The sequence below is a fragment of the Nelumbo nucifera genome, chromosome 1 (assembly GCF_055504915.1).
Source record: "Nelumbo nucifera cultivar China Antique chromosome 1, China Antique-T2T, whole genome shotgun sequence".
In the NCBI taxonomy this organism is placed as follows: domain Eukaryota; kingdom Viridiplantae; phylum Streptophyta; class Magnoliopsida; order Proteales; family Nelumbonaceae; genus Nelumbo; species Nelumbo nucifera.
Window position 1 is genome coordinate 69,571,723 of NC_142649.1, and position 20,438 is coordinate 69,592,160.

Here is a 20,438-nt window from a genome sequence, read left to right on the forward strand (position 1 = left end):
CATCGGAAAGATGGAAAGTTTCTAGAAGATGCTCCACCATCCTAAATTTGTAAAAGGGTATTTGAGAAAAAACAAAATTTGTAAAAGGGCAAAATATATTTTTTGAAAAAAATATCATCTCTTTAATGTTTTCCATCTTAATTATTGACAGAAGGGAGGTATTTGTTCAATTTTTCAAAAATAAAGGGGAGATTTTTGTAAAAATGAAAATATAGGAGAGGTTCTTATGATTGTTAGAAACTTCAGGGGAGGCTTTTGTATTCTACCCAAAAAAAAGTAAAAGAAAAAATAATTGAAATACAATATCATACAATACAGAAAAAAAAATTATAATAATGTCAAGTAGGGGCGCAAGTAATTTGTTAAATTCTATGGGCCCAACCCTAACCAAAGGCCAAAAATGGTTGGGTACTCTCGTCCTATCACCAATATCGCAACATTTGTCTTCAATTTTTCAATCAACTTTTACGGCTTATACCAACTTCTGTGGCATCTATTTTTAAGGATGGGAAATTAACTGAAATTGTTCGTCCCTTTTATACATGTAAAGAAAAAGATAGTTCATAATAGAATGCCTGCAAATAATGAAATTTAATTTACCTAAACGAAATATTTCCTAACAATTTTTTAATTTTTTAATAAATACTAGAATCTTCTTTCTTATGTGCCCATGATTGGCCTAGTGTTACGAGTAGAACTGTCGGGATTTAAACTCCGGGCACAAGGATGCATGAGTGTTCATCGAGTATTTGCAAAGATTATTTGAAATTTCAAATGGCTGGCTAGCTATCTCCCCTAGGATTTGAAAATTCCACCAAATTGCACAACTATGGCATTTAGTAACCTTTGAAAACTTTCTGGTATTTATAAATTTTCACAACAAAGAATCAGAAACGTTATATAATATTAAAGGCGTACACCCCTAAAAATCTGTGTTTTACAAATTCTACTCTATCGTGATAAAAGACCCAAACATGTGGAATCTATAGACTCGTGGAATTGGTATCATGATTAATTTTTTTATCTCTTAAGAGGAATCTTTTAATTTTAAGAGAAAAATAGTTGTTCATTTCCTCTTATTTCTTATCTCTTAAAATGCAATCATACAACTTTTTGTTTTTCAATGATACTTCCAAAAAGATAAATAAAAATTCTCATATATAGGGTCAAAATGGATATTTGATAATTTTCAGAATTTAGAATTCAGAACAACATTCTCTGGATTCAGAGTTCAAGGAAAGAAAAGTTCACCAATACCAATATTCCTCTTAATGTAATTATTGCACTTTTAAATATCAGATTTCAAACAAACAAACAAACCCTTAAGACAGCCCAAGACAAACGAAAAAAAAACATACATATAAATATAATACATAAATAAAAGGCTTGTATCCATAGAGCCGCAGACTATGCCCACAGGTAGATTCTCTTGAACTTGAGGCCCACAGTCTACAAGTAGATACGACCATAAAAGTAATTAATTCTTCTTGAGAGTCAATAACCAATGCTAGGCAATTAGAAAACAAGTTTAAGTTTCTGAAGCCTAGAGGTAAGATTAGATTCAATTTGATGAAGCCCAGAGAGAGAGGTGCACGAAGAGTGAAGAGAGAGCAACTGATTTGTATAGAGTAGAGGAGGGGATTCCATAAACCCCCTTCTTAAAGAGACCTTTCACAAACGGCCAGAAGGAAAGCACCATCCATATGCTACAGCATATCTCCCCTAACCCAAACCAAGACCCAGCATGGGCCCATGGCTGCAATAATATTCTTAACAAGCCCACTGCAAGTGCAGTCATGTGGAGCAACAGGAGGGTCGTGCCAGGAACAAAAATGGGCGACTTGTCGAAGGTGAGTTCACCTGCACTAGTATCCACAGAGCTATCCTGGTGTTTAGGTGTGATTTCAAACACAGTTTCTGATAATCCAAGAAACTTGAGAATGACAACCAATACACTAAACAACCGTGATGTTGCAGAAGTTATCCTTGTCATTCTCTGATTGTTCCACCATGAGCGGATAGAGAGGCCACAGCGAAGGTAGTAGGATAGATTGTAGAGACTGAGGATGACAAAAAGTGCACTAGAAACAAAAATGGCTGGTTCCCACACCTGCATGCAAGTAACAGCTTTCTCTTCTCAATTAGGGGGCCTTTTTTCGGATTTTGATCAAGAAATTCATGTTATTTTTTGGTTTCCATTGACCAATAAATTCATGTCAGTTTTTCAGATTTATAAAGAGATAAGGGAAAAGTTTCCCTATCTCTAGGTATAACTTAGCCACCTGGGAAAAGTTGTCAGTACTTGAACATGGCAAAATTGCCCCTTTAATAATAGTTTTTTATGGTTAAAACAGTCATTATCTTTTTTATTTGAAAAAAAAAAAACATGAATAAATGCACTTATCCGGATAAGTATTTCCTGAGAATATGGATGTTAATTGGTTGAGTTTGGGTTTGGGATGACTCGTCCCGCCGGGTCATGATACCTTGCATATATACCAAATACTCTTGTAATTTTTTGACTTCAAACTTTATAGGCTTGAAATTTATAATTTATTTATATGTTGATTTTGATATTTTTATTTTTTAAATGAAGAAAATAATATCTTAAAATTTATAAAACTATTTCCTAACTTAAATTAATATATTTTAGGCCTTCAAAATATGTTAAAAAATACATTTGAAATTATATGGGTCAAAATCAGGTTAATCCCTACAGGGTCAAGTGTCATGTATTTTAGGCTGAATCGGGTCAGATTCGGGTTGGGTTAGGGGTGAGATAGACTCATACAAAATTCAACCCATTGACATCTCTAAATATATTTATCGGAATAAATGCATTTACCTTAACGAAAAGCAAATGTAGCATTAATTATTAATTCTTAATTCTCACACATTAAGCATTACTAGGAACCCAACAAAAAATAAGCTAAAACGAGTATAAATTTTCCGAATCATATATTTTCCCACAAAATTAACAAAGACTAATTAAAGAAGGAAATGTACCGTAGGCAGGAAATACGTGGTGGTGAGGATGCAGTAAGGTGGCAGCAGCGCATAGCACAACTCCGGAAGGGCGCGAAGCGGCCATATGATTACGCTCAGATACACCAAGCACTGTCGAATCAGAAGCTTCCCCTTGATAACGCCCAGAATGGGATTGTAGTTGCTAACGAGAATCTCGAGAAGGCCGGTGGCCCATCTCTTTTGTTGGGTCAGTATTGCGGGCCCACCCGAGGGTGTATCGCCTAGGAATGCAGGTGGGTCGGGCGTACAATAACCCGATCTCCAACCTTTTGAATGGATTCTCAGTCCGGTGAGGACGTCTTCAGTTGCCGACCCGTAGACCCAACCAACCTGAAACACAAAAACGGTGAAAAGGATTTTATGATTAGATTTTTTTTTTTTTTTTCAATTCCAAAGGGTACGTGGCGTACTGGCGTGTTCACTATAAATCACAATTCACTGAGAAAGTTGAATTGTTCTGCGACTGGGGTCGCAGCTGGTAATGTTTTCTCATTAACGCTTATATCAAGATGATGAAGTTGCTCACCCTTTCACCCCACGAGGTGTTGTACTCGTACACACAACTTGCTACTTCATTTGCTGCTTCTTCGGTGCTGGATAGATCTGCAGGTTGGCAGTCCGTCTTGTCTTTGATTCCAGACAATATCTGAGGTACCGATTTCATGAAATGGACTGAATTTCCAAATGTGGTCTCCATTGCTTCATCAAGTGATTTCCCGGGTTAAGCTTATATATATAAAATGAAGGTTGGAGAGCGCATTTTCTAATTTCTACCATTTACTAGACAAAGTTCATTACCTCCTTGGATTGTTGCTTCATCCGGTGATAGACCATATATAACTTTTCTTCTATGAAAGCATCCTGTCCCACCATAAAAGGGTCCCTGGATTCCTACTATTCCAGGCATAATAAACTGAGACAAACATAGAAATTTTAATTGAAGCTATCACCACCAGAAATAAAATAGCGATGAAATCATGAGAGAGGAGATGTAAAATTGGATATGTAAATTTCAATTTACAAACATTTTCTGTGCCTTTAATCAGGTAAGGCTGAAATTCACTTACTTTCCAGAAGACTATGAATTGATTATTCCCAAATGGATCATCCTTTAAGCTTCTGTAGAATATCTGAGGGAACTGAACAAACCCACTTTCTTTCTCTTGCTCAAAACCAAGCAGTAGGCACATTGCATGAAGAATAGTCTGGGGGTTGTTCACAAACATGTCGCAGTCGACATTGAGAATAAAAGGGGAGTTTGTCATAACTCCTGATACTCTGGTCTGCATGTTCATACAAATTAAGAAAATTAATATAAAAAAAAAAAGAAACATTAATTAATAAGGAAATGGATTTCAAGAGAAATCTTGTTTCCTACATGCCAGCAAACACAAGAAGGAAAAATATTTTCTCCATAGAAACAAACTTCTACAATATGGATTTGTTAATTTTCTGCCCATCCAATTAAACTGAGTGATTAAGCTTTCCCGGGTCTGAATTCTGATACTGGGTATTTATTTGTTCTTTTAACTTTTTGTTTCAAATTCAAGGTGTATGACTTCATCTCCAATTGAGAAACAAAAATAAATCCTCTGAGTTTATTATAATCGAAAGCGAGATTTCATTAAAAAGCTTCGATCGACTATACTATTTTGGCTTCTGAACTTGCAGGTCAAACTCTACTTATTTCATACCAAGACATTCATGGCTCCTGCTTTGAAATGATGAGGGTGCACCGGCCGCTTCTCTCTGGACACGTAAATGAGATGCGGCAGCCCATCCGGAAGATTTTCCTTGTTCTCCCATATCACCTAGAAAAGATAAAGCAAGTTAATTAATTAAGAGCAGCCACCCATCGAACATTGATAGCACAAAATTTGATTCGATCATCTGAGAACTGGGTTTGAGTTACCTTCACTATACTCGGATGGTTCTTAGGGTCTATTTTTGAGAAAGCTGCAAAATCTCCCGTTAGATCTCCTGCAATATAATTCTTCTGAACCGCCTCTTCTATTCTTCGTCGCAGTTGTTTGTATTCATTCTGCGCAGATGAAGAGAAACACATATTGTATTAATTTTTTGTTCTTTCTTTTATTTTTCAGCAGATTAATTTACTAGGTATATACCTTCATCGTCTTCCATTCATCTCGAAAATCCGGTGAGAGATCCAATGATTCATCGATCTCAGTGGAGAAATAAACAAAAGGGGCTCGAACTCGAATACTGTACTTCTTACAGAAAGGAACCCAAAGTTTGGCAAACTTGGAGGCTTCGACAAGAGAATAGAAGGTGAGAAGAGAAGCGCCATCGTCGGACACATAGCAGGCAAGCTTGTGAGCGGGGTAATCAACTGCTAACAAGGAGAGCACAGTGTTTACAGTGATGATAGGCGGTTCGAGTAATGGGTCTGCTGTTGTCACAAACATGTCCACCGAGGGAACCTCGCCAACCCTATATGCAACCAAAAAAAACATGAGATTTTGTTTTTCAAATTAATTAGAGCGTAGCTTGGTTGGTATATATATATATATGTATAATATACCTTTGTAAGAGGCGCTCAGGATATGTTCTGTATTCAACAGGATTCCAATTGGAGTTGATGGTGAGGACCCAGCAGAGAGTGAACCATGACTCGCAGAGGAAGGCAAGGAGCCAAGCGACTCCATGGTTGCTGAGCGTTAGGAAACGATAGGAGAGGAGTGAGAGAAAAAGGAAGAAGATTATGATATCTGTGGCTCTCTGTAAAATGTTGTTACGAGGAATTCTCTCTTGGAGGGGAAGGGAGATAAGGTTGGCCATGATGACAGTCTTTTCTGCCGAGGTTGCTAATTTGGGTCGGTTGACGGTTGCTATTTACTTGAACTGATAAGGTACGAGCCCATGGGTAAGTAAAGTTATGGGCCCAAGAGATGCTTGGGCTAGATTAGATTGTGTTCTGTTATGGGTGAAAAATCGGGGGAGACATCTCAACTCAAGGGAGGTTGTTGCAACGTCCAAACAAGAGTAGTGCTACTGTGCATTAATTTTTTTTTTTTTAAATGAAGATAAAAAAAAAAACATATATAAGCGTATGGCAGTGCCACTCGATTATCCTCTGACAATAGGCCTCAGACGTTGGACAGAGAGACAAATTTGAAACGTTGTCGACAAAAATTCTAAGGACTAAAGCCTGAAACTCCATGATAGAATTTGGGGAAGTGAGTAGGAAGCCATCGGGATCCTAATTTTGGCAAACTCCCAAACTGAATTAGAGCAGTGGGTACCACTTGAGGGAAATGGTAAAAGCAAAAATGGGTGAAATTGGAAATGTGGGCCACTTTACAAGCCCATAAACTAGCCTTGCAAAAATCACTGCCTAGTGAGTAGCTGAGAATTTATTATTGTGATTGAAGCCTTGAAGGTGGTTCGTTGGTTGTATTCAAGAGTCTCCAAGGCCTAGCACTAAGCAGAGGTTCAGGTTCCACGGACATGTCTCTCTCTCTCTCTTTTGGAGGAATGCAAGCCGATATCATGTGCCATGTAAGCAAGGGTTATATATTCCCATACACGTGTAAAGTGGCGTTTGGTAATGTTGAGTTGGGATATATAGTATGGAAAAAAAAAAAAAAACATGCTTTTAGACTTCGAACCTGTTTGAGATGCCATCTAAATGTGGATCTAAATCGTTACGTAACTTACGTTGGTGGTCCATCATAGAGCGCGGTCAGACGTGTTTTAGGCATGGGCAATTTACAATAACGCCTTTGCTATTTTTAATAAAAGACATCAGATACTCCTCATTTAACATGAGAAGGAAGTAAGCTAAGGAACCCTATTTTCTTCTTCCTTTACTCTATTGCTAGAGAACCCCATTGTTGTTGTTGCCCATCATCGCTGATAGCATACAGCCATACACAGGTGAGTTTTATGCGCCATGTGGGAGTCCATTCTTTGAAACAAATAAAACCATTCTCCATTTGTTTTTTTACCATTATTTACCTTTTAATAATGTTTAATGGAACTGTTAATTTTTGGGATGAAATTTGCCACTTGTTATCTTAGGTGGCGTTTGATAGCACTTTTCAGATCTCTAAAGTTTGAAGATGTTGCTTTTCAGATGTCATCTACGTTTGGATTGGGTCTGATTAGCAGATTTGAAACTCAATTTCAGATCTAAATAAAAAAAGAGCCTCCCTATGTGCTTAATACACTAAGAGGCATTTTAGGCGTGGGCGAAGACAAAAGAGCTCCATAGAAATTTGAAATGACCCATAATGCCCTTCATATAAGCCAAAAATTTAAGTCATTCGACTCCTCCCATGGTTCAAGAAAGGAGATTTGTCGTTGGGAAGTTCTGCTCTCTTCTTCTTCTTCCCTCAACAGCAAACCAGTGGTGCAAGCTTCTCCCTCTTCCCTTCTCTCTTCCCCCTATCTTCTTCTTCTTCTTCTTCTTCTTCTTCTTCTTCTTCTTCCTTGACATTCTCTACACCCTCTGCTTTATAGATCTACAGATCCATCCGAAGAGAATGTCGATGCTGCCTCTGATGATGCTACATTTCAGATCTTCTTCTTCTTCTTCTTCTTCTTCTTCTTCTTCTTCTTCTTTCCAGCCATTGTCACTGTAACTCTCAACAGCGGCGTGTCTTTGATCTCTCCCACTCTCTCTCTCTCTCTCTTTCTCTTTCTCAATTTTTATTAATTATTAAATATTTTAATAGTTTTAAGATATTAATTTGCTAATTATTAAATTTTTATTGCTTCATAATCTTTATTATTATTTTAAATTTTAATAATTTATTTTTAATTTAAAAATTGATATGTATTTTTCAATTTTATTCTTATTTTAATAAATTATTTTTTATAGTTTACTCATATTTTTCAATATTATTTTGAATTTAATAAATTATTTTTATGAAATAATTCAAATTGAACTCAAAATTACCAAATAGTTTGTGGTTGATAGGTTGTCAAGATTTGTTCCATAATTTTTTATTACATATATCTTACAACTTGATGTTGCTCAATCCGAGGTTGTGCACGAACTGAGGAGAGCAACCAGATAGTCTTTGCTAACAAGGCAGGGCTGAGCTATAAGGATGAAACTGCGCTTCAAGACCTGTGATCAAGAAAAGAGGAGTCAGAGGCCCGAGGAGTTACCCCCAGGTAAGTACTTCGACGCTCAAGTCAGTAGGAGGTGATGGATGGCCGGGCCGAGCTATAGGGATGCTGGTCCGAGCTAAGTAGTTGTATGGGTGTTAGAAGTTGGGGATCCCTTACCTTGAGCATGGAGTACCTTTTTATAGCCGAAGATCCGTGCCCTGGTCATATTGTGCTTCCGGGGTTGTCGAGATGAGGTTAGCCGCCGTGGTAATCGGGATAGAGTCCCATTCCCCAGCGGAGTCGTCTTCCTTTTATCCATAGTTGTATTCATCTTGTGTTGTGTAGCTGACATGACTTAAAAGATAAGATGAGGGGCCACAATAATAACGTAGCTAGGTCGAGCTATGCCGACGTGGCCGGGCTGGATCGATGTGGTTGGGCTGAGCTAACGTGGCCGAGCTATGCCGACGTGGCTGAGCTGTAACTGGGCGGCCACGTGTCTCTCCGGGCCAGCTCAACCAGGACCCCAACACCACTCCCCTAGTTCCAAAGTCGAGGGACGAGGTTCTCTTGGTTCATTGCTCGACTGAGGAACTTTCGAGCATGCGTATTGTCCGCGCAGTGTCGGTCGTTGCCGAGTGACTTTCGAGCTGTAGTCCAATCCGCGCCGTGTTGGTCGTTGTCGGGGAGTCCTCTGATCGTCGACTATAGAACTTAAGTAAGAACCGAAATTTTGGTTCCCGAACCACTCCCCCAGTTCTACTATCAAGGAGGGGGAATGCTCAGCCAGACTATTGCATGGATTTGTAGCCTTGTTCGACGTCAGTTGAGGTTGGTATTGGGCACTCCGGTTGGGCCAACATCCTTGAGCGGCCCAGCAGAGGATCGGTGTCAGTGGTTGGACCGGTATTGAGGATCGAACCGGTGCAATCAATGGTCGTAACCACTGCCTGTCGTCGGTGACGCTTCGGTTTCCGAGGCTTTGCATGTGCGTTATTGGTCGAGACGATTGGCCTTCCAAGGCGTTGTGAGAGGTGCTTCATTTGCACCGTTGATCTCTCCTCGGTCCGTGCTCATGGTGGCTATAAAGGAAAAGGAGGGGCCCCCTCTCCTCTCTATTATTTGCAAGAAGGTGGTTGGCATTGTTCGACGGTCATTGCTCGACAGGTTGCTCGAGAAATTGATCTGTGGGTTGCCCGGCAAATAGCTTGGCAAGTTGTTCGACAGATAGTTCGGCAAGTTGCTCGGTGGTTTATGCTCCTCATCTCTGTAGATTGCCCGGTATGTCTTTTTCATCTCGTCGATCCTCTTCCTCTTCCGGGTCCTCCACTGGTTCCAGTTCTTCTCATGGCTCGAACTATGCGCCTGAGCTGAGAGATTTTGTGGCTGCCAAAGTTGAGGAGGCTGAGGAAGTTACCTCCGAGACGAAGGTGGAGCTTCCTGTACGGTCAGGTTGCCGGTTTGGCACCACACCCTGCGAATTGGTGCCCGGGGATATGGCTCAGATCTGAGCTACGTACATCATCCTCACGGAATACCAAATGAGGTGTCCACTGCCCGACAAGATGGCCACTGATGCTCAGCCCGGTGAGCTATAAGTTTATTAGCATAGCCTGGAGGCTGGGCTGAGGTTCCCGTTGAGCGAGGGGGTCACCAAGGTGCTAGGATGGTACAAGGTGTTGCCGGTGCAGCTGATGTCAAACTCTTTTAGGTTCTTGCTCGACCTCATGTCCTGCTGCGCAGTCCGTGATATCGACTTAACCCTGGGGATGGCGAACTCTTCTTTGTGCACATTCCCGAGGGTCTCCCTTTTCCTGCCGAGCTGCGGGAGCCGAGGACAACTGTGCCACAGCCCTAGTGGATGACACTTACTTGGGAGGAGAGATCGGCCCTGAGCATGATCCATGAAATTGATGTTATCGCATACAAATGCTCGGAGATGCTGATGCTTGCTGGGTTGATGGAGAGGGTGGCTGGTTTGTTTCTTTTACTGCTTGATTACCGAGTCACTGTTCCTTTGCTTGCTTTCTATTATCTTGGGTATTTTGTGTTGCAGGTATAAGGATGGCCAGCGTAGAAGAGATTGTTCGTCGGATGATGGCACCCCGACAGAGGCAGGGGCGAGCTGGTATGCAGCCGGAGGCTCAGCCCGACACAGAGGAGCGACTATGATCCGCAGATAGGGTAGCTCATCGGCAAAGGAGAGTTCGGCATAAAGAGGCCAAGAAGGACGATGTTGTCATGGTTGACCGAGAGAGAGGTACAGAATTCAAGTTTTTGAAGCGTAGAGGTAAGATTAGATTCAATTTGATGAAGCCCAGAGAGAGAGGTACACGAAGAGTGAGGAGAGAGCGACTGATTTGTATAGAGTAGAGGAGGGGATTCCATAAACCCCCTTCTTAAAGAGACCTTTCACAAACGGCCAGAAGGAAAGCACCATCCATATGCTACAGCATATCTCCCCTAGCCCAAACCAAGACCCAGCATGGGCCCATGGCTGCAATAATATTCTTAACAAGCCCACTGCAAGTGCAGTCATGTGGAGCAACAGGAGGGTCGTGCCAGGAACAAAAATGGGCGATTCGTCGAAGGTGAGTTCACCTGCACTAGTATCCACAGAGCTATCCTGGTCTTTAGGTGTGATTTCAAACACAGTCTCTGATAATCCAAGAAGCTTGAGAATGACAACCAGCACACTAAACAACTATGATGTTGCAGAAATTATCCTTGTCATTCTCTGATTGTTCCACCATGAGCGGATAGAGAGGCCACAGCGAAGGTAGTAGGATAGATTGTAGAGATTGAGGATGACAAAAAGTGCACTAGGAACAAAAATGGCTGGTTCCCACACCTGCATGCAAGTAACAGCTTTCTCTTCTTAATTAGGGGGCCTTTTTCGGATTTTGATCAAGAAATTCATGTTATTTTTTGGTTTCCATTGACCAATAAATCCATGTCAGTTTTTCAGATTTATAAGGAGATAAGGGAAAAGTTTCTCTATCCCTAGGTATAACTTAGCCACCTGGGGAAAGTTGTCAGTACTTGAACATGGCAAAATTGCCCCTTTAATAATAGCTTTTTATAGTTAAAATAGTCATTATCTTATTTATTTGAAAAATAAAAAAAAGCATGGATAAATGCACTTATCGGGATAAGTATTTCCTAGGAATAGGGATGTCAATTGGTTGGATTCGGCTTTAGGGTGACCCGTCCCGCCAAGTCATGATACCTTGCATATATACCAAGTACTCTTGTAATTTTTTGACTTCAAATTTTATAGGCTTAAAATTTATAATTTCTTTATATGTTGATTTTGATTTTCTTCTTTTTTAAATGAAAAAAAAATAATACCTTAAAATTTATAAAACTATTTCCTAACTTAAATTAATATATTTTAGGCCTTCAAAATATGTTAAAAAATACATTTGAAATTATATGGGTCAAAATCAGGTTAATCCTACAGGGTCAAGTCTCATGTATTTTAGGCTGAATCGGGTCAGATTCGGGTTGGGTGTTGAAGGGTTGGGCTAGGGGTGAGATAGACTCATACAAAACTCAACCCATTGACTTCTCTACCTATTACCCGGATAAATATTTTTATCCGAATAAATGCATTTACCTTAATAAGTAAGTTAACGAAAGGCAAATGAAACATTAATTATTAATTTTACTTGTTCCAAATTCAAAGCCTTCATGTATTTTGAAATTGATTTCTGCATTTTTCGGGTCCTTTTTAATCTCATTAAAGGGAACATCATAACTCAAGGCCCTTTGCCCCATTGCCTCATCAGTACTCTTCTTACAAGAGAATTTTTCTAAAGAAAACCAACGAAAGAAATTACCATTCTTGCCTTTTTAAACCTAATGCACTTTTTTCTTCAGAATTAATTCTTTTCAGACTGACAAGTGTCCTATGTTGCTTATTTCCATTCTAAAAAAAAACAAAAAAAAAATGATGTCGGCGGTATTCATAAACCGTCAGCCAAGGTCTTCAAAATTGTTATCACAGATGTTTAACAATGGATGGCCGGTAGTCAATGTTTATTAGTTGGCATAGATGTTTTGAAAAAGTACTTTTGTAAAAGTACTTTCGTAAAAGTGCTTAGTACTTTTGTAAAAGTACTACCACAAAAGTGCTTTCATAAAAATAGTTTTCTAAAAGTTCTTTAATATAAAAATACTTTTATAAAAGTGTTTTCATAAAAGTACTTTTGTATAAGTGCTTTCGTAAAAATACTTTACTTTTGCAAAAGTACTTTTCATAAATTTACTTTTATAAAAGTGCTTCCATGTAAAAGTGCTTTTATAAAAGTACTTTCATAAAAGTGCTTTTATGTAAAAGTGCTTTCGTAAAAATACTTTACTTTCGAAAAAGTAAACATCTATGACAGTAGTTTTGTAGGTTGAGTTTCCTCAAAGAATGAAAATGAGCAAGCTGGAGCAGAATTATTTTTCATGCTGCAAGCAAGGATTAAAGTATCGGTATCAGGTATCGTATCGGAGAATTCAGATACGGATACGGATAACTTGGGAAATGCATGGATACGAATGAAAAATATGAAAACAGATGGATACGTTAGGGAAATACATACAAATTCCACAAATACATTAATAACACTAAATTTAAGATCAAAATAGTCACAAATAGTATATAAATACATAGAAAATGTATATTTTAATGGTGCATATGAAAAAATATATTACAATTAATATATCGGGATGCCTAGATATCATATAATTTTATTTATAATGCATCAATCATGAGTCCAAGACACTAAACACATGTGCATATTATATTTTAATTATTATATCACATTTTTTTATTTTACTATTTTAATTTTTTAACATAAATTAAAATACCAATTAATAATTCACAAAATTATAATATTAACTTAAAGCATATCAAATTTGTTAAAATTTCTAAGATACATATCCTATAAAATTTATATTTTTTAATTACTAAAATAATTATTCCATTATTAATATTTTTATTTCTATAAATAATTTGAAATAAAAAATCATTTTTTTGAAATAAATGTCGATTAGTGAATTTGATAGATTGAATTTAATATTATATTCTTCAATATTTTGAAAACAATATATTTATTTTTATAAATAATTAATATGTTGTTATTAAACATTAATGTAGATTAAAATATTAATTAATAATTTTTACAAATATATAAAAAATTTAGAATGCATATCCTGTGCAATTTAATTATTAAAATAATTATTTTATTATTAATATTTTATTTGTATAATTTAATTGATATTAAAAATCATATTTTTATATAAATATGGACTTGATAGATTATTTGTTCTATTAATTTATAAAATACTACTTTTGAATATTATTGCTTAGAATAGTCAGAATTGTTAAATATAAACACATCTTTTTTGTATCTTGACACAAAAGCATAATAAAATTTATTTGATTCTATTTGATAACACAAGATAAAGATTGGATTGATGGCTTAGAGTGTTGTGTAAGATAGCGTGTCCGAATGACCTGAGTTTGAATCGACATAGCTACATTTTTATGAAGTAGAGACGCAGCATTTTGCGTGTATCGTCTTGTACTGGTGCGTATCGCCCGATACAGTACGATACATGCCGATACAGATTTGTATTGGTGCAATACGAACGACTTACGGGATACGTTTCTACTCATTGCGTATCCCGTATAGTTATCAATCGTATTGTGTCAATATTTAAATCCTTGGTTGGAGGTTACATTTTTGTGCTATGGGGCTAATTTTTCATTCTAAAAAGAATGTGGCCAATGGCAAGAATTTTGTAACCAAACACTCTAATGCTATTCATTCTTACCCATTCTTGCCTAGAATGAGCAAGAATTAAAAGAATGAGGCCTAGAGCAGTGAACGAAACATGGCCTAAAGCTCCCACCTTTTCTGGACTACCTGGACCTAGCCTTGGCCCTACATGCTTGAAACCCTCAAAAGAGGGAATCCAAGGGTCATCCCAAATGCTTAGAGCAGAACCCTCATTCATAACCCACCAGGCCCCTTTTCTAAGGATTATTTTCCCTTTAAGAAGACTTCTCCATCCCAAAGAATCCAAAGGTTTTACAGCTAAGGTTGTGTTTGGTTGCATTGCAATTTTATTTGCACTTATACAATGTATAGGAGTGCAAATGAAAAAAATGCAAATTCTCATTTAATTTTGTTTTGAGTTTTACTTTATTTTGCTTCATATCTTAACTTACTTCATTTGTAATGCAATCAAACAAAATAAGATAAAATTTGAAATAAAAATAGGTCAGAATTTACACTCAAATCATTTGCATTGTCATAGCTTTGCATCAGTGCAAATTTATTTGCATTGCAACCAAACATAGCCTAAGGTCCAAAAAATTTTCTTTTTTACATACAAAAGATTCAAAACTCTTGCCCAAAGAGAGTTTGGATTAGAGAGGAAATGCTAAACAAGCTTTGCAAGCAAAACAACATTAAATAGATGAGGATCTCTAAAGCCTAGCCCATCATCCAGCTTAGTTCTATTTAATTTTTCACAGCTTACCTAGTTAATTTTCCTAATCCCATCAACTTCTTCCCACCAAAATCTTTGTTGAATTATAACAAGGTATTGACAAAGAGAATTTGGAATAAGGAAGCACAACATAGCATAGTTGGAGATGGCTATTGATGAGGAGTGATTTGGCCCGACCTAGTAAGCAACGGACACGTGGACACAACCTGGTGACTAGATGCATGACTCAGCCTCCTTGTCCACCTGGCAAGTTGACTCAACCTCCCCGGCCACCTCGGCAGGTCGGGTCAACACCCCTGGCCACCTCAGCAAGACGGGTCAACATCTTCAGTTGTCTAGGCAGGTTAGATTACCTTGGGTGCTTCAATCACCTCAGATAGCACCGAAGCCCGGGTATCTCGGGATAGCCAAGCTTGCTAGAGTGACACGTGGAATATATCTAGAAGCCTAACAGTTGTCTCTGGGCCTTTTGGTATCACGCCGTGTAACCGTAAGCATTTACTTTATCCCATCCGAATCAAAGGGAAACGGTAATCCTCATCAGTTAAAGGGATTTCCACCCTCCAGAAATGGATCTCTATGGCATGGGCTGAAAATCCTGGGAGTATTCCGCAAGACATACGGTAACCCAACTATATAAGGGCATCAACCCCTAAGACCCAGGTACGCGCGATTATTTACTCTCTATCCTACTAGTATACAAATTCCAGCTTGCCACTCACCTTACTGACTTAAGCATCGGAGCGATGTCACCGGGTTAGCCACACTGGGTTCTCTGATCCATTTGTCTTGCAATTTGACCAGCTAGCCGGACAGCCAGCGTTCAAGTTGTACTCCAGTTAGGAGCTTTCAAATTGCGCACCATCAACTGGCACCATCTGTGAGAATTGTTACACAAAAGCTAAGTTCCTACTTGTTCACTTTTTATAGTACTCAATGGCATCATCGAGCAACACCGGTAAGGACATTGATATGGGTGTTATAAGGGGGCATGACCACACTACTGTTCACCCTGAAGGCCCCTCGGTGACTATTAGCCAAATTACCATCCCCCAACCATCTTGGGGGTTCAGACATGCCAGGCACAGACTTTCATTAACTAGTCGCTACACGCCCCCTTACCCAAGCGGACACCACCTTTTCTGTCCCGGAGCCCTCCGTAATACCCCCGAGGTCAGGGACCAACAATTTGAAGAACTGGTCCAGAGTGCCCGAGTCATGCAACTTCAGATGTACCAGATGCATCAGTACTAGCAATTCCAGTAGTATTGCCTCTACCAACAGTATCAACAACAGTTTTTGCCACTGCCAAACCAAAATCAGAATCAGAACCAACATCAGCAAAACGTGCGTCGATCTCCTCCCCGGGGCACAGAGATTGCACGGGTCCCAGCCCCTCCTCAGGTCCGGACCCCACCTCGAGATAGAGTCAAAGGTCAGCGCACACCCCCACCTTCTTAGGTGTCGAATCAGAAAGATCGGCTTGAGAATAGCTACCGCACCAGGACCAACCCACAGCAGCACTCACGGCATGAGAACCACAACCCCCAGGTCAGTAACCACCTGCTCGGGGCAAGAGGTGCAGACTCACACCAAGACCCATCTGTCCCTTGTAGCGGTCAACACACAGTTCGCAACCAAGAAGACGTGAGCAATAGGAACTAGCTCCCGCCTCGAGATAGTGTTCAGGAACGAGAGCGCACCAGAGTTGAGGTGTCGGACAATACCGAGGTAAATAGCACCAATGTTGAAGCCACAAAGAAGCGGTGTTGTCGCAAAGCTCACTGGACAACAGTCAAGATAGTTTGCCAAGGAGTAACCTGTTGGTGGCACCAAGCAGGGTGAGGGAGGAAGTGAGCTCGATAGCCGCACAACCGACTCCAGTATTGTTGAGTTGGTCCTCCCTTGGCACCAGAAATACTTTCGGCCCTGAGGCCACAAGGATTCAGGACACCCACACTAGAGACCTATGACGGGAAGATTGATCCCAATGATCATGTCGACAATTTCCAATCTCAGATGTTGCTCCCTGGAGCAGATGAGGCAAGCATGTGCGTAGCCTTTTCCACCACATTTAGAGGGTTAGCCAGATTATGGTACAAGAGTTTACCTCCAAGCTCAATCAAGAGCTGGGACCAATTCGCAGATTTGTTCACTGCACATTTTATCACAAGTAAGAAGTGTTTGAAATCTGTAGCAAGCCTTCTGAACGAGGTCTAGAGAGAGAATGAGTCGATCAAGAGCTACATCAATCGCTTCAACGAATAATGTTTGCAGATACCCGACCTCGACCCAATTGTGCGCCTCACCACGGCACAAAAAGGATTTCGGCATGTCAAATTCTCCTGGCACCTCGAGGTGCACCCACTAAAGATGATCGAGAAGTTCCTCAACGATGCCAGCAAATTCATGAGAACAGAAGAGGCACTCAGGCCCAAGGCAGAGATTCAGTAGGGAGAGAGGAGGAAGACAAAAGATGAAGGCACTAGTAGCAGCAAGCATCGACGACAGAAGAGCAAGTCACCCAAGAGAAGTAAGTCCCCGCACAAGAGAAGCAAATTCCCACCTCGGGGTTCTAGGTTAGGTCGGTGATCTAGCACCCCTCCAGTCGAGAGAACCAGTTATACTCCCTCAATGCAAAACGGGGTGAAATTCTAATGGAAATCAAAAGGTTCCAGCTACATCAAGTGGCCTCCCAGGATGCGAGGAGACCCAACAACTAGGAACTCGAATGTTTACTACAACTTTCATCTGGACATCGGGCATAGCATAGAAGGTTGTCAGAATCTCAAGGATGAGATCAAAGAACTAATTCGTCATGGGTACTTGAAAAAGTTCATCAAGTATGAAGACAGGGAAACGACAGACCAACAGGTCGATCAGAGAAGGGAAGCTCCAGAGTCAAGCAGAAGGAACGACTAGAACCCACCTCGGCAGTCGCCACCAAAGGACAGGCCAACCCGCGGGGTGGTCAATATGATCACCGGTGGGTCCATTGTTGTGGGGTGTAGCACAATAGTAGGAAAGACCTCAGTTCGAGAGTTAGAACAAGAAGTAGAGAACCTACCGAAGCGACCTCGGATGGAGGAGCCTATTTACTTCAATGAGGATGATGCACATGGAATCCAGTACCCACACGATGATGACCTTGTTGTCAAGCTCGTAATTAATGACTTCGAGGTGAAGCAGATACTGGTAGACTCCGGCAGTTTGGCAGATTTCCTTTTTGGAAGCGTTTGACAAGCTACAGTTAAGCCAGAAAGACTTGAAGCCATCAGACACGCCCTTAGTCAATAGCGGCGAGGTGGTTAGACCCCTTGGCCCCATGGTCCCAGATGGTCTTGAACACGCAAATGAGCCCGCGGGCTTGACCTCGGGCCAAAAAGCCCAGCCCGCAATAAATTCGAGCTGGGCTTGGGATTTGCCAAAATAGCCCAGCCTGACCTATAGACTAAACCCAAAAACCCTAATATCCTAACCCTTCTCATTCATCTCTTTCCACATTTCCTGTTAGCCAAACTGTCTAGTGTCGAACGTCTCTTCTCTTAACATCCTCCTCACACTCTCAAGCAGCCGCAGAACCGGAGAACATTCACCGGCGCAACAACTTCGGTAGACCGACAGTGAGTCATCTCTCTCTCTCTCTTTCTCTCTCTCTTGTTCCTCTTCTCACTTCTTCTCTTTCAAATCTCAGACACCGGCAAGGCGGCGAACATAGGCACCGGTAGCGGCGGCTATGAGTCCTCTCTCTCTCTCTCTCTCTCTCTGACACGAACTGACTCCATTTTTCACTGTCAAAATCGCATCTCACCGCGAACTGAGCACCGGCTGGTGAATCATCTCTCTATCTCTCTCTCTCATGGACACGAACTCAGCACCGGCGAACACAGTCACCGGTAGTGAGTTCTTTCTTCTACTAGGTCGGGCTTAGGGCTCAGGCCTGGGCTTCAGGCTTTTTATTAGGGCCGGGCTCGGGCCCATGTTATAGGCCCATTGGTCGGGCCGGGATCGGGCTTGGGCCTAACAAAATCTTGTTTATGAAGAGTAAAAGCCTGGTCCGGCCCATGAACAGGTCTAGTGGGGGCATGGCCCAACTCAGTACGCTTCAAACACACATTTCTGGTGGTCGCAACCCCATCCCCCTACAACGCCATCTTAGGTCGACCCATCTTGCATGCCCTATGTGCGGTGGTGTCGACCTACTATTTGTCCATGAAATTTCCAATGAGCTACGGAGTGGGGGTAGTACGAGGTAACCAACTTGAACCGCGTAAGCGCAATGTAGCTGCGTTGAAGGGAAAAGCAAAGTTGGCGGAAGACGTCGAACTAGAGCCACGACCCGAACATACAGAGGAGAAAGTTGCCCCAATGGAGGAGATTGTCCAAGTACCGGTCTCTGACACTGAGCCAAACAAGACCCTCTAGATCGGCGCTCTGCTGAACGAACCACTTCGGTCGCGATTGGTAAGTTTCTTACTTAGTAATTTAGACGTTTTTGCTTGGTCTATAGCAGAAATGCCCAGAATGGTGGAGGATAGTTAATGAGAAGGTCGAGAAGCTCCTAGCAGAAGACTTCGTTAAGGAGGTCCAATACCCAAGCGGGGTAGCCAACCCTGTGTTAGTGAAGAAGGCCAATAGAAAGTGGTGCATGTGCATCGACTACATCGACCTCAACAAAGCCTACCCAAAGGACTGCTTCCCCCTTCCTAAAATAGACCACCTGGTAGACGCGACCTCGGGGCACGAGTTACTGAGCTTCATGGAAGCTTACACCTGCTATAACTAGATTAGGATGGACTTAGTCGACCCGGAAAAAATGACATTTATAACCAAACTAGGACTCTACTGCTATAAAGTAATGCCTTTCAGACTGAAAAGCACTGGAGCAACCTTCCAGCATCTTGTAAATAAAGTGTTTGAACCATTGATTGGTAATAAAGTTGAATGCTATGTTGATGGCATGGTCGTGAAGACCCAACTTTCAAACTCTTTAGTTGATGATTTGAACTGTGTTTTTCAAATTCTAAGGAAATTTAACATGAAGCTCAACCTGAACAAGTGTGTCTTCAGGGTCACGTCGAGCAAATTCCTTGGCTATATAATGAACCGATGTGGCATCAAAACTAACCCGGGCAAGATAAAGGCCATACTGGACATGAAAACACCTTAAAAAATAAAAGAAGTCCAAAGGTTAACTGGTCGGATAACTATAAACCGATTCATGTCGAGGTCGGCAGGGTGGTGCCTACCCTTTTTCAAGGCAATTAAAAGGAACAAAAACTTTGAGTGGAACGAAGAGTGCCAGCTCGCTTTTGATGAGCTGAAAAAATACTTAAGTACCCCACTAGTTCTAATCCGACCTAAAAAAGGCAACAAACTGAAGCTATACCTCTTTACGAGCGACGAGGTGGTTAGCTCGATACTAATCAGAGAAGTAGACGAACCCAATGACCCGTCTACTTTGTAAGCAAGGTTTTGCAGGCAGCCGAGACCAGATATCTCGACATCAAGAATTTGGCCCACGCACTGGTAGTAACAGCTCGGAAACTACGCCCATACTTCCAAGCCCATATGATCGTCGTCCTCACCAACAGACCCTTGAGGCATGTTCTACTAAAGCCCGAGGTGTCAGGCAGATTGACGAAGTGGGCCATTGAAGTGAACAAATACGATCAAAGCTCAAATCTTGGCAGATTTCATGGTGGAATGCACGTTTAGCATGCCAGCCCCTGAGGTGGATGAGCCAGTTGGCATGTCGGAGGCATCAACCAATGCGGCACCGGTCCAGGTCAAAGAAGACCCGACTTGGGATAAGGACCCTT

General features: G+C 40.9%; 1 protein-coding gene and 1 pseudogene across 2 annotated transcripts in view; both read right to left on the bottom strand.

Annotated features, from left to right (window-relative positions):
- Positions 1 to 1,246: 1,246 nt before the first annotated feature.
- Positions 1,247 to 5,885, bottom strand: LOC104594052 (cellulose synthase-like protein H1). The gene is made up of 9 exons (XM_010254170.3): positions 5,570 to 5,885; positions 5,154 to 5,478; positions 4,940 to 5,068; positions 4,722 to 4,838; positions 4,095 to 4,310; positions 3,826 to 3,940; positions 3,554 to 3,726; positions 3,007 to 3,357; positions 1,247 to 2,110 (listed from the first exon to the last, which is right to left on the bottom strand). The coding sequence occupies exons 1-9, from the start codon at positions 5,824 to 5,826 to the stop codon at positions 1,562 to 1,564; spliced, it is 2,232 nt and encodes a 743-aa protein (XP_010252472.1). The 5' UTR covers positions 5,827 to 5,885; the 3' UTR covers positions 1,247 to 1,561.
- Positions 5,886 to 10,408: 4,523 nt separating this feature from the next.
- LOC104594397 (cellulose synthase-like protein H1) overlaps positions 10,409 to 20,438 on the bottom strand; it is a 34,196-nt pseudogene continuing 24,166 nt past the window's right edge. The window contains exon 9 of the transcript XR_016080744.1: positions 10,409 to 10,957. The product of XR_016080744.1 is annotated as a cellulose synthase-like protein H1 (transcript). The remainder of the gene's footprint in view (positions 10,958 to 20,438) is intronic.